The following is a 27,669-nucleotide window of genomic DNA, read 5'->3' on the forward strand; positions in this document are numbered from 1 at the left end:
CAGCACATAGAGTTGTATTTCATGCAATACAGTGCATTGCTTGCGTGCTGGAAGATATCATTTCAGCCAGAATATTAATTCTGGCAGAAAATGTCACAGTAGAGGTTAGGGTAAGTTGAGTCAGGTGGGGACATAGGAGGCATGTGTGCAACATTACACCTTCTTTGTAGTGAAGATGAAGTAAGAAGAAAAACCTCCAGGAGACACAAAGTAATTGCTCTAAATTGTTTTCCCAACCCAACACACTACTTCTGCAAGCATAATACTCACCCCTCCAGTAGCTACCATAATTCAAGATGCTGGACTTGCTATGCATGGGGAACAAGCTGTACCTTCTTGTAGTCCTGCAGAAAGGCAGCAAGAATTGCATGTCCACAGTCTTTCAGTTTAATTCAGGTGGTGATACTTAAGTGCTCCAATGCACAGATGGAATACACTGTGCAGACTACCCTCTGCTTCAAGTCCTTTGTAAGTGACCAGCAAACCTGTAGTCACAATTTCTCTTTAACCTTCACATATAGACAAAGTTAGCTGTAATTTTTGCTTTTATTTTTTTTTTCCTACAGATATATGAAACAAGTTGATGTTAAGTCAATGTCAAGATAATGAGTTGAAATAGTTTTATTTCTTTTCCTGTTTGTCATCTATTCCAGCTGTATTGGTTCACTTCTGTCCCATGGGGATGCAGCCATTCACTGACAGGATCTGCCCAGTATTTCTAGAACCCAGCACTGAGAAGGGCATTAACTCCTGGTCTGTGAGTGTCCCAGTTATTTAAGCAAAGGTTGTATTATAAGTTGGCATCACACTACAGTGAATCGGACAGAAAACCGCTGCGATGAGAACACAAATAATCTGTACATGCAACAATGCAATATGTTAATACTTCAGTAAATAAGATTAAAATTTGTATATACCGTCAGATTCCAGGAGACAACGACTATAAAACCAGAGAGCTTAACACAGTAAGCTCCCTGGGTCTGTTGCACAGTGTACTACTGAGAAGTTAAATATTCTTCCCAGAAACTATGTTGTCACAAACATGGTTGTTCCCGTGTTTTTAAGAACACTTAGAGGTTGGTCATTTTATGAATGCATTTTAAAGCTACTTCTGTATAACTGAAATAACCCTTTCAGTTATTTTATTAATAAAAGCCAAGATAATTGTAGCTACAGTTCTTCCCATTGCTTACAGCTTGGAGTGAAAACAAGACTTTATTGGTATGTTATTTATCTCAAGCACAATGACACTGGAACCATTTTGAGAAGGCATACATTACGTTGTACCAGCACACCAGTGGTTTAGGCAGTCTTGATCTACCCCCCAAAAAAAAGAACGGAGATATAATTGTGTCTCACAATATTTTACAAGCAAGGGGTTTGTGAGAAGAAAAGTTACTACTGAGAAACATATGTTCATTTTCTCCCAGGCAAATTTCTGTCTGCTGAGTACTTGCTCTCCCCTTGTAAGGCTTGTGGAAAAGACACTGACCATTAATATCCAGTGGTGTGGGAACGAATGTTTCTCAGGCCAGTGGTAAAGAGTTTTAACAAAATGTCCTAAGACTCTAAAATACATTTTGCACTGAACTACCAACACTGGATCCCTCATTTGGTACAAAAAGAAGTATTCTGAAGAGACCTAGAAGCCACAGACTTAGAAAAAAAAAATTTTAAAAAAAATCTATTATTATGACCAGCTTACAGTAGGTCAGATAAGTTAAAAGTTTGCTTTCTTGACTGAATATTGTACATCAATAAAGAAAAAAAAAATATAAAGAAGCATGGCTGAAATTTCTGCAACCACCATACTAGAGGAGTCAAAGCTGTCAGTACAGCATCTGTTCCACTGAACTACATCTTATGTGAGGCCATAAGGAGTGATGAAGTTGTCCTTATTCGAGTCCAAAGACACACTGGTAGGAGCACTGCCTTTCACATCATGCTTCAGACTAACTGCAGAATTTTCATCACTAGAACAACAGCGTCTGCCTTGGAAACTCAGGTTAAGAAGTTGCATTGGTGAGCAGCATTCACAGAGATACTCAATATTGTATGGAAATAAGAGAAACAACATAACTAATTTTGCAAAGTAAACAACCACCCAAACTTCAGTATAAGCAGTACATGTAAGGCATCTGTGCCAGCTTCTTCCTCTAGGATTTTCACTACTTGAAGTTGGGCAATATTTAAATTAAGTAATAGAGTAAGCCCCTTAACGCCCACCTGCTAGGTAGTGGCTATAAAAGGGGACCTAGAAAGAAAAGAGGACTTGGTAGCCTTTTAAAATTTGGGAAAATTCCAGTTTACACTTACATATATGCATAGTTAGTTAGTTAGTTAATTGTTTGTTATCAGAATGAGCAACAACAGACAAAGTATTCTCACAGTGTAAGTCATCTCTAACACAGAAAATATATATGTATTACACAATTCCTACACCATATTTCACATTTATGAGTGGATTCATGAATAGAGCTGGTTCTACAGTTTTGCTTTCACTACCAGCTGAGGAGTACAATGGAATTCAACCATTATTGAAGAAGGATTAAAAAAAAAAAGCAATGGGCAACAAAAACCAACTTTTATTTTATAAATTAGCACAAGAGTTAAAACAAGAGATCATTGCAGGGGAAAATAAACTAGCAGAAATTAACGATTTGAGTTGTATTTATAAAAACCTACTCAGCTATCAGTGTGCTGAATAGATCAGCTAAAATTGGAAAAAGTGGATTACATCCTACATGACCTATTGTTTACCTAGTTGCCTTTTCCTAGCACCCCACAGCACAGTCTGCAGGACATTCCCAATTTATCTATTTTTGTTGAAACAATTAGATTTTTTGGCGTGTATTTCCAAGACTCTAAGCCTATGTGCAGTATTATATTAAGCTGACAAATCACAATATAAGCTAATGAAACCCTGAACACTCCCTCTAAATAACAAGACTGGTTTTTATATCAGAATTATTAAAAGAGACCTATTTCCGTATGTACCATACATTACACACCGCTGAGTCAGACATTTAAAGTACTACATCCAACTGTGCCAAGCCACTGGCCTTGGCCAAAAGCCAAGCTGAAACAATGCACTAAGACAAACGGACAACTGACCTTTACCATTTCTAGCAAATGATCACTTTTCCCCCCTCTCTTCCTTCTAGTAAAATATCTGAGCTCAAGAAGAATCCCAGTTAGACAGTGACAGTAGAAAGGCAACTTCTCCTGGTAATAAGCCATTGGACTGCAACTGATTAGCAAAACTTTTTCCCCTATCCAGATTCTCCTTCCACGGCTTCTCCAGCTCTTGCCCTTTCTTAAACTTCCTTAATGATCCTTATCCCCCACAAGCTTAAGTACTAGGAATGATTTCAAATGTAACGAGAGAAGTCATAACACTGCCAATGGGGCCTCTTTTTAGTAAATTCTGGCTGAAGGCAAAGAAAAAAGCACACAGAAATCCCTGTGTCCCTGTGTTGTTTCTCATTGTCCTTGACTCCCCCCCACAACAAGCCACATCTCCAGGAAGTCAGAAGAATAAATTTTGAGCGATGTATTTAATGTATAAACCACACAAGAGTCCTCTGTGTGTTGCTAAAGTCATTTCCTTGAAATGGAACAGTTTTTACTGGTGTTTGTGTGATAAATCAAAAATAATATTCCATCAGATACAGACATCATCAAACCTTGTAATTCTTCAGTGAAACACTTACCAAATGCTTCCAGTCTGCTCTACTTCCAGATTCAGTCTCACTGCTTCTAGTAAAGAAAATCTAAGGCAAATTGTCTCAGCCTATGTTTCTCCTCCCTCACATTCTATCCACTTTCTCCATCAGCAGCTTGCACACTTGGATGGGAGATCTCTCCCCAAAGCAACCCCAGAATGAAGCTGTCCTGTATCTGGAGAGCTTCGTGGCTATTCAGGAAGATTTTACGTGTTAGCTGCTGAAACACTGAGCTGCAGCTCCAAGTTCAGCACAAGGACTGGCAGACTCCTCTACAACCTTGGGATACAGAGAGCAATTTGTTGACTATTACCGATTCATTCACACTAAACACATTTCTAAATTTCGTATCCTGCTTGTTAACTTCAGAATACCTCCTGCCGTGCCCAGGAAAACGGGTTGGTTTTCTCAGTCCTGATTATCACTTGTCTCATTAGAGACAGCACAGTGTGCTATCCTTAGAAGCAAAACCACTTAAAAATTGCATGACATCAATTCAACACTGCATGTCTATAAGAAGACATTACACGCTCTCCATAAGAACAGTCAGATTAAACACTACCTGAACACCAAGACAGAATTGCAGATGTTTAGTATACAATTAATATGATAGGAATAGTAAAATAATTCTACTGACACCAAGAAATACCTCCTATTGGAAATTGAAGCTTAGCAATACTGAATTCTCAAAATCCCAGCCTCTGCCTCACACAATCAGTACCTAAAAAAAAACCCCAAAACAACACAGGAACCTGGCAAGATAGTGCTTCCCTTGTTTCTAAAACAAACGTTAATTTTGTTAAGTCTTCTGCAAGATAAATAAACAAATCTACAATACATTACCTTAAACTAACCCAGCTTAGACCAAATATTTCTGACAAGGTTCAGGAAGAAAGAGAATTCCCACTTAGAATGCATGGCTCATTTGTATCTCAAGCAGTGTAAGGAGACGGAATTGTTTCTACTTTATGGGAGCAAAAAAAAAGTAAACTCAAGTGATGCTGTTTTTAGAATTAAATATAGTAGTTTTTGTGTGAAAAAAATCTTTGGGAAGTAAGAATTGCTTACATAAATGCTACAAATAATTCTTTACAAATTCCTTAAATTAAGGAAAAAACATCCATTCTCTTGAGGCAAAGGAAAGCAATAAAATATGAGACAACCTTGCAGGAAATAAGAACATAAACACTTACTACCCAGCAGTGGAGGAAGCCTTTTGTCAACAATACTGAGGATGCTCTCTCACCTACCCCGGGAGCTGGGCGCAGGCTCCTGCCAGCCCTCCTCAGCACCTGCCCATCGTGGCGTTTGGCCCCAACAGACACACCTCAAGCACACTCCTCAACAGTGCCTCAGAAACGCAGCGATAACAATCTAGCACCACTGTGGGGCTGCTCTAGGATCAGAGGTACTCTGCACACATTACTGGGTTTTTCATCACAACATTATCAGAAACATAGTATATAAATGCAGTGTTTAAGAAACCCCCGAAAGTCAGATAAACATCTAAGTGCAAAGCATTCACCTCTGAATGCACTTGGTTCTACCTAAAGAGTTCTGCAAAATAAAAACAATGCATGAACTGAATTTAGAGGTATTCTAACAAGGACAGTTTCCATTACCTACAAGGACTCCATCTACTTAAACAGTCACTGAAATTCAGCTCCCAAGTCCAGAAATAGTTCTTTTTGCTTTGATACAGATGATTGTCATTAAAGATAGAGCGAGAGTAAAATAAAAAAAAAAAAATCCCCATAAAACAAACTAAAACCAAGATGGAAGTCAGACTGATTATGCAAAAGTTTAGTACAAAGGACTTCTACTCTGACAAATGGTAAAGCATGTTTGATATTCATATCAGAGGAATTTATCCACAAATATACGTTTTCCCTTCTGCAATTGCTTTACACAATTTAAGCAGAAAACCTCACATCTTCACTACAGAAAAAAGCTACGATCGAAGTCTGGAATGAAAGCAAGTTAAAAGTTATATTCCTGAAACAAAGAAGAAATCCTCACACACCTCATTCCAACCGTGGGAAACTGGAGTAAACAGCGTGTAGGACAGCTAACACTCTGGGGATCAATTGTCAGTGGGGCAATAAAAAAAGAAAATTAAACCAGATACTTCATTAAAAGCCTACAACTACCAACTTTACGTACGTGGACCTGAAGAGCCATTTTCTAACTCAGACTCCACAGAAATACAGCAAAGTTCTTCCTCCATTGAGGCCAAACACTGTGCTTGTGCCAATGTATTCTAAACAAAGAGCAGCTAAGGAAAACATACAACTAGATGGGTCATGATGAAATAGGAGCCTGTCCCCAGCTGCGAGATGAGATGGACACTGCTACCCCTTGAGAACAAGCCACTGTCATGCTTACTCCTCAAGGGCACAGGAAAAGTGTTTTATTTGAGAATTCGCACTGTGGAATTACTTGCATAAAACACTAAAATACAAATTCCCTTGCAATACGTGCTAACTAGATCCCCTAAAATACTCTGCTCTCAAAAAGACACCCACAAGCAATAAGTCCTCCTGCAGTTCTATTTAATTTCCAGGTATGTTTAAATCTTACTGCAAATATTCTTATCTCTTTAAATGCAGTTATTAAAGGAACCGCTAAGTATTTCCTACTTGGAGTCTTGTCCATGTAAGGTAAATGCAATACCAAGCAAAGCAAAAATTCTAGTTCAGCTTAAATGTAATTCTAGAATTTTACCCAGCAACCAAGTTATTTTTGTGTCTAACATTTAAGTAACACTAGGAAGAAAAAAGACCCCACAGAGATTGATCCTCTAACCCTTCAGAAAGAAGTAGCTTTTCTATATACTCAAATACGTCCCTCTACACTACCTTGTGCGTGAATCCTTTTACCACATAACTCAATTTTCTCTGTGGGTTCTATCTTAGAATTTTTACTTTTAAAAAGGTATTTCTTTCTATTTTAAAGCATGCCAGTTCTCCTCCTCTTTTCTTCTCTTTAATACCAAGAGTTGAGTACTCAATTAAAGCTGCTGTAGTACTATGGAACAAATACACTCCAGTGCTGTCTGATCAGACAGTCACACGTAAGAAATGAGATTATCGACTTTGAAAGGGAAAAAAAACAAGAAACAAACAAGAAACCAGCACGCATGCATTTATGCTAAACATACTTGTAGCATTTTAATAAAGAGCAACAAAACCAAATTACCTTGAATAGCCATTAGAGAAAGCAGGTCTGCCAGAAAGGTTGAGCGTTCCCAAAGGAGCTAACGTCTCATCCCCTGATCCCTGGCACCTATTCCAATTTTCTGAACCGGCAGGAAGAGATGGAATGATATTAAAAATTGGTTTCTGATCCTGCTGCTGAGAGAGTGATGCAGTATTTAAATCATAGTGATACATTTGTCCCCCAGAGGTACTGACACCATGGATAGATATAGCAGAGACTTTAGTACCCAGCAGGTTAGACCCAGAGAAGTTTGCTTGACAATAAATTGGGCCCATGTTCTCTTGCTTTATTCCAGGAGTACAGAGTTCAATGAAGTCTTCCTTTTCTGTTTTCACTTGAGGCATTGGCATTTTGGAATTGGGTAAAAGGTCACCACGGTCATTAATTTTAGGTTTAGTGTCAGATAAAATAGGAGGCTTGCAGTCTTCACCGAGACTTCCTTCCAGCAGAAATGCATCATCTGCAGATATAGGGGACAGCAAGCCGCCGTCATCTAGCAACGGGTCAAGCCTCCATGGACTCCCATTGGGTTCTTTGCCAGGCGATACTGGTGGCAATTCTAAATCCTGAAGAATATCCAGGGTGCTTTGGTCTTCAGAGAACAACTTCAAGTTACCACCATTCGAGCCAACCTGGCTTTGGACAGCAGTTCCCGAGGCTAAAGGGACGTTGCGGCCAGCCATGCCTGGGAAATCTGTCTCAAGCGGCACCTCGGAAGATATTGCTCCCTTTGCGTCCCCGGTCAGGCTGGAGGACTTGTTCAAGCTTGCAATACTTTCTTCCAGGAGCCTCAAGTCCGTTTCTCCAGAAGAGATGTCGATTTGGCCCTGCTGCGAAAATCCAAGGTCGTTTCCCATCACTTTTGTGTCTGTTTCACCCATGTACAGTCCCATCGAGAGCGATACTGCCTTGGAAAGGTCTGGCTGAGGCACATTGTTTACTAATCCTTTCGAAAAGTCAGCCAAAGCAGGTTGCTGACTGGAATCTGACTGAGAAGAAGCAGGGAGAGATGTAGACACAGGGGCTTGTACAGTAGCTCCACCCCTGAAGGGTGGATTAAAGTCCATCACGATTCCTCCTTTGGTACTGGTGAGTGCATTTTTCCTTGTTTCGTCTTGATCCGACGAGTTAAGCAATTCTTTGGAATCCATTACTTTAACATTAGCTATAAAAAGATCAGAAGCATTTAAAGTTAGCACAGCAAGGATATTTCAATAACAGCTTTTAAAAAAAAAAAGAGTCTAAACCATTAGCCTGGTGAACCTGGTCTAGCTGCTCTGAGAATGAAAGCACAGCAAATCAAGCTACAAACTGATATCTTTTTCAAACCCACTTGTTTTGTTGGGGGGATTCTGTGTTACAGCAATAGGCATCTTTCTGAACACACTCTCTAGCCCTGTTACCCAACCTGACAAGTAAGGAGGCAGAAGAACTGTTAAAGCACCCAATTCACAAATTTTGGAAGGTAACATTCCCTGTTATTTATTTACATCTTGAGCAGGGTGGGGGAAAAGGATATTTATGACCTTTCCTAAGTCTGTTCCCTCTCTCCCTGTTCAGACACACTCCCCACTGCAGCCTCCTCAGCCAGCTAAGCTCACAAATGCAGTACCTACCAGCCAGAAAAAAAAACACCTAAAAATCTAAGTGGTTTGTTATTGTCCAGGAGCTTCACAACCTCTCCACCACAAAACACAAAGTTTGCTGTCTTCGCATAGGTTCAGCTTAAAATGAAACTTGTGAATCTTGAAATAAAATTTGATATTTATTTAAAGAATTGAGTTTAAGTAAAAGCTAACTAAAAATAAAATAGAAATGTTATTAGCTTCAAACATTTCAACAGCACACGGCTACTCTCCAAATACAACTCACAAGGAAAACAAATCTCCCAGGTTTCATCTGTTTGTATTTACTACATTTATTTCCGGCACTGAGCATAAATATTTGGAGAACAACTGTAAATTCTTCGGCAAACTTTCTATACAGTTTCTCCACGGCCTAACGTTGACAGCAAACTGCTCACAGGGATCACCTCACACTCCCCCTGACCCATAAGAGTCACCCTAGTTAATGCCTGGCCAGGGAATTAACCATTAAGAGAGTGACCCAAGAGTGCTCACAAGTTTACAGTCATCTTTATCATAAGCTCGCCGACTCTGCCGCCCATTTTCTCTAGCCTGCCGACAAACGCTGCTGCTTTCTGTATGCCAAAGTTAAGGCTGCGATCAACAAAAAACCCCCACGTGTAAAAAATTTAAGGTGGCCCCAGCAAGCTTCGGCCTGGGGAAAAGTGTCCCGAGCGAGAGGCGCTCAAGACGAAAACCCTTCTTGGTTCTTCACCGCTGCCTCACGCAGCATTCCCGGGGGCCGGGGCTGAGGGTCCCTGACTCTCCGAGGCGCCGGGTCTCCTAGTCTGTGGCCAGGGCCACGCTCCTGCCTGCCAGCCACAACCCGGGCACGCGGCGCAGGGCGGCAACAGTGCGGCCCCGGCAGCCCCCCGAAACCCCATAGAGTGCCAACGGCACGGAAATATCGCTGGGCCATTTAAGGTGGACACTGGCGACAGTAGCTGGGAAAAAAAAAAATCACTATCTACCTCCATTCTACTTTTTATTTAATACGAAGGGGAGGAAAAATGTAGTTATACCATTTGACAATTTCCCCAGCGTAAGAAAAAAAAAACCCCGCTGTGAACCATCCAGCGTGGGAAACGTGTCAAAAATCAGATGCAGGAGTCTGCCCAAAGCAGGGGGAGAAAAAAAGTGAATACTCAAAACTGCCAGATTACAATAAATTCTCCTTTGCAAAGTACAGTTTTCAGAGAAATGTGTCGAGACCTGTTGAGCTGTCGCCCTGGCACACCCACTTCTGCAAAATAAGACCAGCCCATGGTTACAAGGCTCAGCTCCCCTTCTTCTCTCCCCGTTCCTCGTCCCCCTTGGCCGAGTAGACCCCGCGCCGCTCTCCTGGAACCATGGACCGACATCCCGGCCAAACAAGGGGCGGACGAGGAGAGGGCAGGAGAGTGCAGGCGGCCGCGACGGCGAGAGGGAGTGGGAGGGGGTCCCCTCCGCAGCCCCGCCGCCGCCGCCCTGGGCACCCACCTCGAGAGGGGGGGCGCGCTGCTCCAAGCTCCGCCAGCAGCACCGCTGTGCCCCCTCCCGTCCCACCGGGATCCGGCTGGGGGCAGCTCGGCTCCCCCTCACCCCTGGGGCATTCCTGCGGGGGCACCGCCACCCCCACTCGCCTCTCGGGAACTTCCCGAGGCGAAGCCGCTGCGCCAGCCTAGAGCCCGACCCGGCTCCCCGCCCCCCCAGGACCCCCGCCGCCCTTACCTCGTCCAGGGGGCGGCGCTGGGGCTCCTTCAGCCGTCAACTGCCATCGCGGCAGGGGGCGGCAGCCGGCTAGAAGAGGCGAGGGAGCAGGCAAGAGGAAGTCAACAGCCACCCCTCCGGGGGCCGCGGTGGCAGCCAGCACTACTCCCCCCGCTCCTCCTCCTTCCGCCGGCCCGAGACCCTGACCTAGTCTCCGCCCCGCCCGACACCACCCCCACCGCGGCGCCCCCTCCCTTAATTAGCGCTAATTGCCTCCGTGGACTTCGTCCTCCTCCTGCTGCCCTCTCTCCGCGCCTCCCCGCCCCGTCTCTCCGTCGGGCAGTGCCGCGCTCAGCACTGCTCTGCCCCCGCCACAAAATGGAGGACGGCGGCGGCCTCCTCCTCCCCCTCCCCCTCCCTCCCCCCGCCTCCCCGACGTGGAGAGGGAGTGGAGTCAGCCGGCACGAAGAGGGGTGGCAGCGGCAGAGCCCCGGCTCCCTCTGAACGCGTCGCCTCAGCACGGCCCAGTTGGGTTCGGCTCAGCTTGGCTCGGCACAGCGCAGCCCGCCGGCACTCGCCGACCCTCGCTCAGCACCGCGGGGCAGCGCCGCCGGGCCCAAGCGAGGGGGAACGGTGCAACCTGTTGGCTGAGGCGGGCAACTGCAGCCTGCGCTCGGGCGACGAGGGGCGGCCGGCCGCCTCACCCGTCGGACGGCTTGGTCCCTTCCCCGACGGCCCCGATCCCGCTCCGCTGCCGGCGGTGCCGCTGAGAGCCCGACCGTGCGGCGCGGGGGGTTGGCGGGCGCCAGCCCGAGCTGGCCGCACCGAGGATGCTGCGGGGCCGCCCCACTTCTTTCCCCTTTCACTTCCTCAACTTTCTACCAAGGGGGAAGCGGCCGGGTGGTAGCTCGGGCCGCCCTCCCCCGGCCGCTTCCATCAGCAATGGATGCCGTCCTGGCCGGGCAGCGCCTGCCCGCGCTGTGCCCCTCACGGGGGACAGGGTGAGCCCCCGGGCTGGGGCGTCATGGGCAGCCCGCTCACCCCCGGGCAAGCTCCTCTCCGCGGAGTTTTGGAGAGGGGCGGGGGGCGCGCTGGACGGATGCGCAAAGCCATGGGAAAGACGCCTCGGAGCTCAGTGGACAGCGCTAGAAGCGAGTAGGAGCTGGGATAGAGGGCTTGGGGGCAAACCCGTGAAAAGAAGCCAAACAATCCTCTCAGCATAGCTAAGGGAACGAGAGGGGGCAGGGAGAGACATACGTTTGTCCTCCGGCAGACACTGGAAATATAGATGTTCTTATTGAGAAGTATGAATAAACTTCATGAATTCTGGTAGCATTTAACTGAGAAGTTAATAATTTTTGGCATTTTAAAAAATAATATAAAGCAGCCGAGTAGTGTTCACATCTGAAGTTGGACTTGGACCGCAGAGGCGCTGCAGAAGGAAGCGCAGATCCTGGGACATCTCCAGCAGTTCACTCTGCCCGGTCCAGGGCCAGCCCTACTTCACCAGCTGCTCTTGATGTGCGTGACACATTTCTGGGCAAGAAAAGATCAGAAACTGTCACTATGGAAGCAAACTGGGAGTTAAAAATATCCATGAAGTAAAACAGCAAAGCAGAAAATTCTGCTGTCTTGGAAAAGCAGAGACAGAGCCGAGGGGGAAGAGGCTGCCCTCTCAGCATGGAACAAGGGTTCCCCTTGGGTTTGGCTTTGCCTGAAACTAATAGAAACTAACAGAAATCGGGACGATAGAGACACAGTGATTGTTTGTGGAGATAGCCATCATTCTGATCTGGGATAGTTAAATGAACTTTAAGCAACCAGATAATGCTTGCCCTGGGACTATGCCGACAAGCAGTTAGTATCCACAAATGCTTATTTTGGCACCCAATAAATTACTTTACATAACGTACATTACACCAATGAACCAGCTGTTTAAATGCAGATTTGGGGATTCTTCTACAAGGAAAGGGAAGACCAAGGGAAAGCACAGATTTTAAAGCACAATTAATCTCCCATAATTTCTTTTAGATTATAAGATTTTTTACATACCACATTGACTTTTGGATGATACTTTACAAATGCAGAGTAAATGCATGCAACGTTAGCTTAATATTCATTTAGGTTTCACAAATTATGCAAAATGGTTCTAAAAATTCTAAACATTCCTCTGCTGTCTTCCTTGATCTAATGCATTATCAAAAGACGTGTTTAGCACTGAAAGCTGTCTTCTGGTGCTTTTGGAGTGATGCAATTTTACAGGAAACACTTCTTCCCATACAAGGGACACTGAATAGCAGAAGTCAAAACTATTTGCAAATACTACGAAATCCCCGTTAGGAGGGACAGGAAAGTGGCAGAGGTCTTAGCTATTAAATAAAGGCAAGAATGTATCTCAAAGTGCGAAATCTTGATGTGCTTCTGGGATTATACCTGGAAAATTTATTTTATTGCCTTATGAATATTCCACAGAATATTGTCATGTATTTAGGGACCCCTCCTGACACTGAATCGTTAGCTCCACTTCACTTACTGTAGTTTGAGGGAATTTGTGGAATGAAGCTGTTGTGAAGGCATTCAGATGAGAACATCTGTTTATAAACATACTCTCAGATGCTTAATTACATCTGGTTTTGCATGGTAATGAGTAGGACATCCCTTCTCTAATGCATAATTCTAGATCTTAATATAATCTTTTCTCCAAAAGGACCCGATTTTAGATTGATGTACAGAATGTATCTGCCAGCCAGACATGGCAGAGCATCATAAAGCGGCAGACACCTGAGCAACTTTTTGTGCCTGAAGTGCTGGGGCAGGCCAGAGCAGTATATGCAGGATCTGGCCAGGGCAGAATGATGTGTGTTTTCACTCTGACAGGATGTTTTTTCACGTGTTGCTAAGCATGGCAGCATTCACTACAAAGTCGTTGTTGGTGAAACTCAGCATCTGTCAGTAAGCTGCACAGCACTGGTCATGTTCAAATACCAAGTTAGATTTGTTCATTGCCTTCAAAATCACTACAGCACACAAGAAATCTGCCTGTTAGATTTAGTCCCTTTAAAATGTTTTGTGTTTAATTGAGCAGATGAAAAACCTAATCTATTTTCTGCTTCTAGTATATTAACCTGGGAAAAGAATATTAGTGATTCTCACTTCTTTTAGCTACAAGTGCTACTGAAATAGAATGAGTGCAAAGCCCACAGAATGACGCAGGGTAGTGACAGAGGAATAACTGCTCTGTGGCTTTGGACAAATCTTGCCTGTGTGACTGAACAACCCGAACATACCATCTCCCTTTGTTCTCTTCCAAACAGAAATGCTCTCCACAGTGTAAAAATAAATGTAATGTAAAAATGTTGTAAGCTGACATGTTTTGGTTAACATTTTACAACAGTAACACACTACCTTGTACATAACATGCGTTACACGATGGTGGTCAGAGTTAAACCCATCTTTGATAGTTTATAAAAATGTATGAAATAAGTCAGGTTTTGAAAGACTTGTGGGGTTTTTTCAATTAAATGTCTAGTAGGTGGTGAAGTTGACTATCTGAAAGTCTGTGGCTTTTATTATGCTGCTGATTATTTTTGTTCCTTTCCTAAAAATCTCTGACTGGCATTGACAACTCTTCTTGGAACATAATCAACCTCCAAAATATTTTAATTACCAAGTATAAGTTTTCTATTTCTTGATCTTAGATTGTTCTATTTTATAGTAGCAGTTAAATACATAAATGTTTATGGCCAGATGAAAATGAAGGCATTGTTGAGTTTTAGAAGTGGTGTACTGTTGTGACAAACGGTGTCATCAAAATCCTCTATTAATAACTTTCCGAACCCTGATGCCGATGTATCTTTGCCCCCATCAGAGAGCACACCTCACCCCTGCAGAGAACAGCCAGCAAGAGCACAGCTGCTCTCTCTCTTACCACAGGAACCTCAATAGTCCCTGAAAGAAAATATTAAGAAAACTCTATTGCAACGTGAGAACACATAGTTCATCTTGTCCCATGTCAGTCCAACACAGCATTTCTGCATCCTGCTGAAAGTGTCAGCATAGGTAAGTTTTGTTTGAGGTAACAGTTTTTATAGCATTGACGCCTGTTTGGTACAAATCGTTAAGAAGACCATGTCTTCCCACAAAAGGCCAGAGTTGTTTGATTATTTTCTACTAACCAGAGCAAAATGGTAATTTGCTAAAATTTGTGTATTCTTTTTAAAAAATTAGCAGTGAAGGTTTGGTGGTTTTTTTTTGTGTTTGGTTTGTTTGTTTGTTTTTAAATGCCATTAGTTTTCTTCTGCTAAATACGCAAGGTATGCTGTATAATAATCATCATAAAAATACCATGGCTGTCTTACAGATGACTAGTTAATTAACTGAAGAATTCAACTATGGGAGTTTTTTGTCCATCTTAAAACATTTCTATGATTCTATGATTTACAAATGGCATACATGTTAATGGTCTTTGTAAATAATGAAACATATTTGGACAACAGAGGGAAGAATTATTTCCACAAGCTAAGAAATTTGAATTTAAGGAAGAATTAATAAATATCCTGAAAAAACAGATTGAAGAGAGGGACTGAAATACAGTTTCAGCTACTGCATGGTATTGACAATGACAATTTTGGCTGCAGATCAGTGACAAATTTTGAAAGATAATTTCAGTGAGTAGGACTGTAGGTATGGTAGATATCCAGCTCACTTAGTCATTCTGTGGAGCCATGAGAAGAGAAGAATGGTCTGAACTGTCACAATAGATTTTAAAACTATATGAATGACTGCACATTCCTATGCCACAATGTAATAATATTGCAAAGATAATGAGCCTCAACTTTAACAAACACTAAATGTAAACATTAAACATTAAAATACATCTCTAATAGGAGAACATCATTAAATCATTAAAATATAATTGTGACTCTCATAGAGGAGATCAGGCAATTCATGGAAGCCAAGAAGCAACTTCACATTTGTGTACAGAGCTCCAACTCAAATGTCAGAAAGAAACATCTGAAACACCGACGGGAACTCTTGTGACTGCCAGATGCAGACATCATTCTGTCTGTCTGGGGTTAGCAGGGATGATGCAGAGGACCCAAAGATAAGCAGATCATGCCACATATGCCTTTGAAGTGAGCATCACGTAATCCACAGGAAGCATCTAGGTATAAAAATGGTCTGCAGACACAGTGGGGAAAATGTTAACCCCCTCTAGACTTGAGGATACAAATAATTGTAAAATGATCATACACAAGTACATTTACAATATGGGAAAAATTCTTTGGTTATGAACTGCTGACAGGCCCAGTAAGAATAGAGCTGACACATGAGTCTCTGTTGGCAAACATAAATAGGCCACTGTGGATCTGTACTAAATCATTTTTAGTACTAGAAGCAGGATAGGAAAAAAATGATTGAAGTTTTTCCAGATGAAGTGGTGTGCTCATGAAAAGTGTAGCAACAACTTTCTCTGCAACCTTCCAGAAATTAGCATAGGAAATAGTGCTAGTGATTAACAGAGATCAGGTTCAATTGGTTGAGTCTACAGTAGCTTAGTAGGATGGAGAGGTTTGCAAGCTAAGGTTGTAATTTACCAGTATTTCACCTGAAGTACTGAAAGGGACTCAAATGATGTCTTTGATCTCTGAAGCAATTAATAAAGATAAGCTAAAGGAAAAAAAAAAAAAAGAGATGCTGAAGAACACGAGCTACATATCAAAACAATGGGGACTACAAAGAATTTAGTCAAACCAAAGACATGATAGTACCAGTGACCAAAAGACATGTCAATGAAATAAATTCTTACTAAATAAATATTTGTAGAGATGTCAGGAATTGGAGGATGATTGTTCAGACTTACACAAAACAAAGTGTCTTCATTTTTGGAGCAAATACAATATGGAGTCCACAAACAACAAATCATAAAGTTCTTAAGCCTACTTGGAAGTACCTCCAAAAATAAGGGTTGCATTGTCTTTTCCAATGAAATGCTAATTCTGTAGCTGTGCATCAAAGACAGCTCATGTAAAGCTACAGCTTTGTAGGAAGATCTCTTCCTCCCTTTGCAATCTGTTGCCTCTCCACAAAAAGGCAAGGACGTGCCCAGTGTATAATGCTCTTCACAAACACAAATCTTTTAAGACTGTGGTTGGCTTGTAAGGAGGTCAGTTTTGCTTCCTATCAGCTTGTATGTAACTCTGTTTAATTCTTGAATATACGTCAAAGTCATTCAGCCAGTGATTGCAACCTGTCAACTGTTTTCCAGATAAACCAGAAGGGAAGAAGTGTTCCCCAGCTGCTGCTTCTGTAGGCACAGGAACACTTTTCCTTAGGAGTATGCGATGAGCAGCACCCTCATGACTGCAGATTTGTCAGAGAGGACTCCTGGGTCCAAACTCAATCTAAGTACGCTTTTGCTATTAACTTTAGTAGGTCATAGACTGAGGTACAGAGAGTTTATGTTACAGCCTCCTTCATCCTCTTTAGGTTAATAACTCAGCATTTTTCTACCTTTTTTTTTTTTTTCCTTGTTTTTGCTGTCTTTATTTCCTACACTAGTCTTTTGTTTGTTGTGATATATTTTGTACTTTGATTTCCCATCAGGTCCCTCATGTCTACATGAACCACTGCTTTAGTTCTTCCTCCATGCTGTTCTCCTTCCTGATCCTTCCTCTTTATGTGTGTTGACCTGCTTCATCCTGAATCTTGTTATTTCTTCCCCTTCTCTCCCAGACTTTTCATTCTCCATGTAGCACTTAGAGAACAGAATACATCCCCTCTGGAGTTGGAATGTGCCACATCCTTCTGCAGACCACAGCCATTTTCCACCTTCACTACCATTAATGGAGATGTCTTGGGTCATGGAGCTCTACCAGCTTCTCAAGGCATGCATCAGCTTACAGGAGCTGTAATTAGGTTGAGACTAACAAACCTGTTAATCAGCTAACTAGGAAGAGTGAACAGTGAAAGACTGCATTGGCACTGCTAACTGCAATATAGCAGTATTAAGCATTCGATGTGGAGAGGTGCAGAACTGTAACCAGGGCAGGCGAAGTCTGTTGGCCCTTTTCAGAATCACCGAATCTTAAGGGTTGGAAGAGACCTCAAAAAATCATCTAATCCACTCCCCCCTGCCAGAGCAGGCCAGCTACAGTAGGTCACAGAGGAACTCCAGGTGGGTTTTGAATGTTCCCAGAGAAGGAGAATCAACAACCCATCTGGGCAGCCTGTGCCAGTGCTCCATGACCCTCACAGTGAAGAAATTCTTCCTTGTATTTCTTTGGAACTTCTTGTGTTCTGGTTTATACCCATTGCAGCTTGTCCTATCATTGGACATCACTGAGAACAGCCTGACTCCATCATCCTGAAACATGCCCTTTACGTACTTGTAAACATTAATGAGGTCACCCCTCAGCCTCCTCCAAGCTGAAGAGCCCCAGCTCCCTCAGCCTTTTATCAGAAGGGAGATGCTCCACTCCCTTCATCATCTTGGTGGCCCTGTGCTGAGCTCGATCTCATAACTCCCTGTCCTTCTTGAACTGAGGGGCCCAGAACTGGACACAATATTCCAGATGCGGTCTCACAAGGGCAGAGTAAAGGGGGAGGAGAACCTCTCTCAACCTACTGCCCACAGCCTTTCTAATACACCCCAGGATGCCATTGGCCTTCTTGGCCACAAGGGCACATTGCTGGCTCATGGGCATCCTGCTGTCCACCATGACCTCCAGGTCCCTTTCCCCTACACTACTCTCTAACAGTTCATACCCCAACTTGTACTGGTACATGGGGTTATTCTTTCCCAGATGCAAGACTCTACTCTTGCCCTTGTTGAATTTCATTAGATTTCTCCCCCCCTCAACTCTCCAGCCTGTCCAGGTCTTGTTGAATGGCTGCACAGCCTTCTAGTGTGTCAGCCACTCCCCCCAGTTTAGCATCATCAGATCATTCAGGTTCATGCCTGAATAGATCAGAATCTGAAAAAGGAAAAGAGTACAGAGTGAAACTTTGTGTGTAACAATACAATGAAATAGAACCCATGGCAAAAGCCTGAGTAAAACACACCTCCATGCTTCAACATAAACTGGAAAAAAACCATGAAGCCTGCATCCAACTGATAAAGCTCCTGACAGGGTTAAAACTCTTCCTGGCATAATATGATATCAACTTCTTCTAGTTCCATCAGTGGAATGTTGGTCCCTTTTTGTTCATTGAAGCTATAAGAACAATTGTGAGCACTGAATCCACCCGTTGCTGGGTCTGTATTGACAAAACATCAAGGGCTGCTTTCTTCCACAGCTGTTTTGTGTAAAAAATAAATTACAACTGCAACTGGAAATTAGTCTGAGGAGGTTACGGTCCTATTGAGCTTTTCTGAGTACTAGGGCATAGATCTGTAACAAATGTCTGAAATTCTGAAATGCTGTGACAAACAGACAATGGAAATGCACTGTTCAGAAACAAGAGAGGAATTATTTGGGTTAATTGAGGAGGAGCACTTTGAGACAGGCATTGGAGTGAAGTCATTTGTAAGTACACACAAATAACTTTGTTGTTTTTAAGTTTTGCAGAAACATCTGGCAACAACATGCAAGGAAGAGGAAACTTTTGGTTTATGCATCAAGACCTCTCTATGAAGAAAATAAAACTTTAGCTAATTACAGGATGCCTGCAAGAAAAGAACCACCTTTGATTTCACCCGTATTTTTTCCTGCAGGAAAAATGCCTAATACAAATCAGCAGTCAATGACACCCAGATTCTAACGCAGCCTGGGTGATGCAGCATTATCCACCAGGCAGAAAGGTTGCTCAGGCTTCTCCTGTCCTAGAAGCTTGACTGCTGCTGTGTGGGGCAAGAGCAGGTCTGTACACAGAGGATTGCAGCCTGCTGCAATGATGATCCCCCTGCTCACGATCCCTCCAGCACATGTACCGACATGAGCGGAACGCAACGCCAGAGCGTGGCCTTGCTGCTGCTGGAGGCACTGGGCAGTCGGGACCTTGCTCTGCAATGTTAGTGCATGTCTCATCCCTGTGTGTGGCAAAGAAATCAGTGTGGGAGCTCTTCATGCTGCTGTGAAGTCCTCTTGACTCAGCTGTTGTTTGATACAGGTAGAAATCACCCAGACAAGTAAATCTTACTGCAGGATGAAGGCCTGTCTTTGCTTGCCAGTCAGAGGTCCATGAATTGCCAGGTGTTAAGAGCTAGCTACTCAAGTGAAAATTAAAAAAAATAGAATTTGTTGTTCCTTTGTTTGCTCTGGGATGCTGTGGTGGTAACAGTGCTGTGAAGGGGCACATCAACAGGCAACTCCATGGTAGCTGCAGTACCATCATGCTGGGAATCAGAGTGAATGGAAGTGTGTATTACACCTGATTTTGACACAACAGATACATTCTAGGGGTGCACAACACACTTTGTTTTAAAGCAATTTAATAACTTGCTAACTTTTCCATGTTAGTGATTTCAAATCACGTTCTAGAAATTTAGGACTTGTCAGCAGTAAAAGAGAATTATATGCAGTTGGGTTCACTAATGAAAAGAAATTCAGGATGTGACACTCTGCAAGTTTTAAGCTCAGACTCATGAGTAAAATATGTAAGTAAAGGTATAAGCACAAGAGAAATGTTACCACTAAAAACGTGTTTTATGGGATGTCATATACCTTTTAAAACATCTGTCTTTACTGCAAGAGATATGACACCTCTTTAAATTGAAAACATAATTCCAAACTCTGCCACATTTAGTACCACAGGTGGGACCTAATTTAGAGTCTGAGCCAAACCCAGGAGCCGAAGGGAAGAATTCCTTGAATTGCTACGTTTGAAGAAAGGATTTTAAAAACTTTTCTTAAATGTCACACACTTGAAATGGAAGAATTCATAAGGAGTTAAGGAAGGAGATGGGACATGAAAATTAAAATTATTTTTCTTGAAACAAGAAGAGAACACTCTATAAATGAACTTGCTGCAAGGCCTTGATCTTTTAAGTTCTTATGGAAAAAGGAGTTGTAGACAATTGTCCTTATGCTTTGTGTTCCATCCTACTTAATCCTTGAGGACTATTCTTACAGTATTTTCATGAATATAACCTTTAAAGAACTTCAGTTTTAAGCAGGCTGCTTCTGAGATTTCAGTTGGGAGATCTAATAAAAAGCCTGAAGACTTAAAAAGGTATGCTCTTGGTAAGATTATACTCGGCGTCAGTCTGACATCCCAGAAGTCAGTGCTGAAATTGCAGTGCCAAAAAGACAAACAAATAAAATCATATTGCCTTGTAAATACTTACTTTAGCAGTAAGACAAGTTTAAAGACAACCTAAACATGGTAACACAAAGCTTTTGAAAATGGGTGGTTATTTTGCCAGCTGAGATCTGCATTGCCAGAGCAGTGAGACACAGGCTCATCAGTGGATCTGAAACTCTTCAGCGTAATAAACAGATAACTCTGTCAGAAACAGTTTCACTTTAAATATTTTAAAGACTAGTGCCTCTTCTACTTTTTGCTCAGAAGTCACCTGAAACCAGCCACCTTTGGCTCATCTTTTTTTCCTCCAAACATGTGATAATGACGGGGGCTGGGTGAGCAGTGTGTGGTTTTCAATGCCTCACACAGCTGTGTTTCGGTTCAGCCTGGGCATCTGGGTTTTCATTATAAGTTTTATCAAAGGATGTGGGAACAATGGCACCCTCGCAGACACACTCTCACCTACATGGGTATTATGTCATACAATATGTCACCAGGTTTGTATGAGACAGAGGTACAGTCGAAGGGAGCCTCGTCCATATTTCCACACCAAGCAACACAGAATCAGACAGGAATGTAGTGGCTAAACTGGATCAGACCAAGTGTCTGCTGAGGCTCAGAGCCTGTCCCTGAAACCAGCCCGTGCCAGCAGCAGATGCCCATAGAGATTGTGGAAGAGCTTGAGAGAGTGCAAAGAGAAATCTTGGTAAATAATTCAAATCACCTCTTCAGAACATGAGCAAGAGCTCTGAAGGGTGCAAAGAGCACGAGGCTTTGGTCAGTAGATGCTTCTGATGGCATGAGATGACATTGATGCAGCGGGGAACAGCCACAGCCCTCACCCAGGCTCTGCCCCCTCCCAGCAAAGGAAACACTTGTTTTCACCCAGACAGTCACCCAAGCAGCTGCACTGGCAGAAAGAGAAAGTCAGGAGAGGGAGTGAACAGGCAAAGCTATCAGGCAGCTGGGCCATTTCCTGGTGTTGGCAAAGCCCAAGGGCCATCATCCAGCATCACTTCCAGGGGTGCATCTCCCAGCCCCCTGCAGCTCGGCGACAGCGTTGGGGCTTTGTGAGTTGGTGTTGTTGGGGATAGCAATCATGGACAGGTTTTTCTTCCTGCAGTTTCTCTTTCTAAAATTTTTTATACTTTGTTACCTACTACAACTTGCAGCAGTTAAGCTCCACAGTTTAATTACATGATGGATGGGAAAAAAGTGCTTCTTTTTGTTTGCTTTAAGTTGCAAATGATAATTTTATGATAGGAACTCTGGTTTGTCCACTAGAGAGAGCAGATAACTGTCTTCTGTCCTAATAGATCTGTCTTGGAGGTCTCTTGTCTTGTGGACCTCTCACTGCTACCCCTTTTCTCTTCTGAGGCTTTGCTTATTTTTCAGCCTCTCAGAAGCTGTAATTTTGCTTTAATTAGATTTCTTGATTTTTTCTGTACCTTTTTTAGTCTAGAATATACTTGTTGAGATAGGTGACTAGACATACAATACACAAGAGATGGCAACAAAATGGGGTTCTCTGTTTTGTTCTCTCTTCCTTCCCTCATAATTCCTAACATTCCAGTTGATTTTTCTGACAGCCAGCAGTGCTTGTGTTTATGTTTCCATAGAACTTCATATCTCCAGTAACTCTTTCCTTGGTGGTAATACCTAATTTACAGCTTGTCGTTGCACAGAGTCATCTATTTTTTCTTTGTGCATTTTACTTTTCCTTGTGTGTATTATAATTTACTGGTAGTAAATTCAGCTTGGCATTTTATCACCTGGTCACTCAGTATAGTGAGGTACTTCTGCAACTCTTTACAGATAGGTTTTGGTTTTATTGCTTTGAACAATTTATTTTCAGCAGCCAACTTTGTCACCTCCTGCCACTTTCTCCCCTTTTCCAAGTCATTTATGAATATTTGGAATGGCACAGGTCCCTGTGGGACTCCACTAATAACCTCCTTTTGCTGTGAAATGATCTGTTTCTTCATACCTTTTGCTTCCATATCTTAACCATTTTGTTCTCTCTGTTTTCTCAATTCATCTTACACGAACGCTGTCTTGAAAGAGCAAGAAATAGAAAATAGAGACGTTAGGCCCCCTAGCTCTGCTGTATGCAGTGTCAGGATGAAGCTGGAGCAGCTTTGAGGAAACCACCAGGTTCATGCTGAGATGAGCAAGAGCCTTACTTTCCCCTGTGGATGAATGACAGCAATTCTCAGCATCTGGCTAATTAGAAAGAATCAGATGTTTTGCCCAAGCACGGACTCACCTGCAAGATTCAAATGCCTGAATTTGCAAACTCCTGTGCATAAAGCTGTAGACTTTAACTTTCTAAAAACAACGTTTCTCCTACAAAACAACTATTCTCTGTTTTTTTTCAGTTATGGTGTGAAGGCAATTGTTAATTTGCAGGTAGCAGTCAGGCACATCCACGCTGTCACAACAGAAGAGGTTACTTGGTGGCAAAAAAAGTCCTACAAGTGCAATGATTTATGTGGCTTACCACAGACAAAGAGTAGTTGGGGCTTATTACTCCCTATGAATTATTACATATGTTTTTTATATGAATTAGTGAGGCTGCAGGTGCTTCCCACCTGTGCTCAGCATGGTGTGCCTAGTGCCTGGCTGGCTAACACGTTGGAGCCTGGCAGCTCCAGCTCTGAACCTCTTTTATTTCAGAAAGCCGTTACATCTCTTAGGGGCTGAAGCCCACTACGTGCTTTGAACAGTCAAATATTAAGCCTTGCTACATCATCTGTCTACAAGAGATGATCTGATGCCAACCAAATGTTAACATCAGTTGTTTTTGCAGTGTACCGGTTAGCAGCCCTGCAATGTCACCTGCATCCATGGCACTGTCTCTTCAAAGTACTCTGAGTGCTTGCAATGTGCGATCTGGCTCAACTGAGAAAGCCAAGGGAAATGTTAACTGCCTTATGGTTCTGATCAGGGCCATTTGGGATGTGACAAATTTCTGGAGTGCAAAGTATAACAAACCAGAGAGCAAAGAGCAACAGAGAAAAAACCCCACAAAAGATAAATTAAAAATGGATACAATCTATGGTGTTTCCAAATTAGGGCTTCCAGACAACTGTAAGGTCAAAGTATGACAGAGCAATCAAACTCATGCCTTAAACCTAAACATAGGTGGCCCCTACAGTGCACTGTTTTAGACACAGATGGTGCATTTGTGTGTGCAGGAGGAGCCTCCGCTGTGCAGGGTGCAATGGCGGTTCTGTGCAGGGCTGGCTGGGCAGCAGCTGAGGTAGCAGTAGTCCTGTTGTAGTGCACAGTGGTGCTGGGTGCCTTTCTCCTTGAGACTTGGTCACTGAGGAGCAGCTGATGATGAACCAGATCAAGTGCTACAGAGAAGTGGAAAGGGGGAAAACAGAAAATGAGCCAGTTTAAGAGGATGCTACCAAGTGGGTGCATGTGACTGAGAAATATCAAATCCCATCTCTCCCAAAGCATTCCTCTTGAAAGCATGGAGAAGCGGGTAGGAGGAGCAGTCAGCTGAGCATGCCTACTTGCTGCAGAGAGGGTGGCACTGCCCAGAACCTGCAGGGCAGTCCCCAGAGGTACCAGCCTGGCACCCACAGCCTGTCTTGGCAGAAACACGTGTGAACAACCAACACGATTCAGGAAAGGATACAGTGAGAAATTTACCCCCTCTCTTGTCACTTCAGATTTACACTTCAGATTCACAACTCAAGGAATCTCCGTGTTGGTCACACCACTTTGTTATAGAATTTAAAAGTGGGAGGAATACATCAAATGCTTAAGTCTGCAGGCAGAGGCTTGATGCCTTAGCTATCCCCTCTATAAACTTGCATCACTTCACAAGACTAATAGAAGATTTAGGATAGTTTATAATTGTGAAGCTCTATGTGATTCCTAGAAGGTAGAGACTAGAGGAATCTTTATTAATAAAGCAATAAATACTAGTTTTAAAATAACTTTCAGCCACCATTGAAGAGGAAGGAAACAGCAGATTATGAACGGTAACTTATATACAGACTTCTGTAGAAACTACAGGAATTGTCGTAAATTGCCCCAAAAGGCTCTTTTGTGCTTGCATAAAAAGCGAGTATTTGACTTCTTCCCATACTGCATTATAAGGCACAGAACCTGAAGCAATTGCAAAAGGAAAAGAAAAAAAAGTCATTACAGTGTGGTCTGCTTGCCAAAACACTGCTATGCCTGTGGCTCTCAAAGAGCTGAGATAAAGAGACAAGAAAAGGAGAGGCCGGATGACAACAAATGCCATAATTGCTCCGATCAGCCTGAGTCAGAGCTGGCTCGGGGCTCGGGGGCTTTCACCACCACAGCCGGGCCACCAGCTCCATCGGGGCAGCCCTTCGTAAAGCACTACAACAATTCAGGCGGGAGTTTTTGGCGTCTTTATTAAGGTATTTTGATAAAGTAACATTGTATCAGAAAGGTTCTGTCCCTCTCATGATGTTGGTGAAACTTAATGGGGTTTTGTCCCTCTCAGCACAGCATCATGAGAAGCACCACACATGCCTCTGTGGGGCGGTCACGCAGCCCGGCACGTGTGTTGGGTGGGGAGCTGCTGTTGGCAGTGGGCTTCTGTCTGGGATGTGGACTGAAGGAGAAGGCATCTCCCCAGAGGGACCAGGGGCTATTTTTGCTGAGACCTTTCTAGATAACTGACAAAGAAAACAGGAAACCACAGAGCAGAGCCCGGTGTGTTCCCATGCATCTGCTCTTTCTAGATGCTGTCATGCTGCTCAGGCAACCCTGAGGCAATGGAATGCTCATGGGGAGATGACGTACATGTATGAGATTGATTTCTCTTTTTACCTGAACTGCCACTGGCCAAGTTGAATATTCCCTCAAAGTTCATGACAAGCATGAACCAGTCCCCAAGAGTTAACATTTCAGACAACACCCCTGTAAGTCACAAATAAATAGCCTTATTGGAGCTGAATGGTGAGGAGGAGCTGGAGTATTTGCACAGCAAATTACCTGGGCAGGGGGGCAGGAATGATGGGCTGCATTAACCAAGAAAAGCAATTTGCTGTCAGTGTGTCCACAGTGCATTGTACACCCTTGGAATTTTATAAACACTTCATAATAACTGGTCAGGAGAGCAGTAACACAAATCAATGTACAAATTCAATTAGGAATAGAAAATAAAAATATTACGGGAATTACTAAGCTAGCCTGATACATTTTAGCCTTGAGTTCAGAATCTGTTTGCTTTAGACGAGAAGTTCTAATCAGATTTAAAGGACGCTTCAAAAATTAATAACAGACATGAATGAAATAGATAATGATTTTCATTTCTGATTATGTGACCAAGGTTATACATAGGGAGAGGGAGTTTAAAGAAAATAATTTGGCTAGTGTGCTTATAGCTGTTCTGGTAAAGGTTAACACTTTACAGCTTTCTCATTTAGGAAGGTGAAGAGTGATCAGCCCCCAGCTGATCTAAACACGGATATAAAAATTGACAGTCTGAATTTCCTACTGCTTTCCTCAAAGTTTAATCACTATCTGAATGATGTGATTTTGTTCCATTGAAGGATAAAATACCTTCTCTAGAGGGAAGTGATATCAGGGTTATCCTTCAGTATGAGAGGCTGCTAAGTGGAGCCAGTACGTGAAGAGCTACCTGTCACTTAGATGGCCAGTAAAGGAACTTACTGCTATGTAAAAGGCAAAGGGAGAAAATATGGGCCAGATTCTTAGACAGGTTAATCACTGTGTTTTTCTGACATGCAGCTGCACACATTGAGCACATGAAGTTCTCAGCTCAGAAGCTCGAGGAACACACATACACAAAGCATCAGGACTTGCTCTCCACAACCAAAGCTCTCTTGATGAAAATATGTTATTATTCCAGAAAAGAGAAAATAAAGAAATCATATATAAACCCACAAACAGCAGAGTGCGTGAAGCCTTGAGGGGATCTGGGAGCTGTCACTTCAAAATGGTGGTCCAGAGAGAATTGTATTCCTGAAACAATTTTATTCTACATGTGGAAGAAGAGAGTTTGTTGATTGATTAATTTTACTAATAAGCAGAACTTGTAGAGGGACCAGCTGGGCTCACCAGTGAGACACCATCACATATTTCCTGCCATTCCTCTCCAGTCCAGAAGAACAAAAGAGGGACGGTAAAAAACAATCTTCCTCAACCCATGCAGTGGCTGAGGAATCATAACAAAGGAGATGGGTGAAATGCAGAGAATGATAGCATTGTTTCTAAACATCTGTGTAGTTCTTAGAATTATAGAATCATTATGGTTGGAAAGGACCTTTATGATCATTGAGTCCAACCACTAACCTGACACTGCCAAAGCCAGCACTAAATGAAACCATGTACCTCAGAACCAGATCTATGTGTCTTCTGAATATCTCTAGGGATGGTGACTCCACCATCTCCCTGGGCAGCCTGTGCCAACGCTTAACAACCCTCTCGGTGTAAAAGTTCTTCCTAATGTCTAATCTAAACCTCGCCTGGTGCAGCTTGAGCCCATTTCTTCATGTCCTGTCATTCATTACTAGAGAGAAGAGATTGACTCCCACCTCATTATAATTCCCTTTCAAGCAGTTGTAGAGAGCGATCATGTCTCCTTTCAGCTTCCTCTTCTCTAGGCTAAACATCCCCAGCTCCCTCAGCTGCTCCTTATAAGACTTGTTCTCAAGACCCTTCACCAGCTTTGTTGCCTGTTTCTGGACATGCTCCCGCCTCTTAATGTTCTCCTTGTAGTGAGGGGCCCAGAACTGAACACAATGTTCAAGGTGTGGCCTCACCAGTGCCCAGTACAAGGGGACAATCACTTCCTCGTCCCTGCTGATCACACTATTGTGATACAAGCCAGGATGGCATTGGCCTTCTTGGCCATCTGGGCACACTGCTGACTGATGTACAGCCCCAGGTACTTTCCTGCAGATCAGCTTTGCAGCCCCTCTGCTGCAGCCCGTAGCGTTGCCTGGGGTTGTTGTGGCCCAAGTGCAGGACCCAGCACTTGGCCTTGTGGAACCTCATGTGATTGGCCTTAAGAGAGCACTGTCAGAGTACTGTGGTTTAAATAATTAACTTGGAACAGGACTGCTACATCTTATCCTCTCTTGAAAAAGCTTCTCATGAATCACTCTGATACAGGCATGGGTAAAAGTCTTGGAACCCTCAATAGCTCT

General features: G+C 43.1%; 1 protein-coding gene across 2 annotated transcripts in view; it reads right to left on the minus strand.

Annotated features, from left to right (window-relative positions):
• NR3C1 (nuclear receptor subfamily 3 group C member 1) overlaps positions 1–10,629 on the minus strand; it is a 70,896-nt gene extending 60,267 nt beyond the window's left edge. Inside the window, exons 1-2 of one of the 2 annotated variants that reach the window (XM_062001937.1) lie at positions 10,280–10,629; positions 6,924–8,109 (exon numbers count right to left, since the gene is read on the minus strand). In XM_062001937.1, coding sequence (XP_061857921.1) covers positions 6,924–8,095 — 1,172 coding nt within the window. In that variant the 5' untranslated portion in view covers positions 8,096–8,109; positions 10,280–10,629. Of the gene's footprint in view, positions 1–6,923; positions 8,110–9,064; positions 9,086–10,279 lie in introns of those variants that run through there. The other variant, XM_062001938.1, reaches the window with a different exon arrangement.
• Positions 10,630–27,669: the final 17,040 nt, after the last annotated feature.

Source organism: Colius striatus, chromosome 9 (genome assembly GCF_028858725.1).
Source record: "Colius striatus isolate bColStr4 chromosome 9, bColStr4.1.hap1, whole genome shotgun sequence".
NCBI classification, from domain to species: Eukaryota; Metazoa; Chordata; class Aves; order Coliiformes; family Coliidae; genus Colius; species Colius striatus.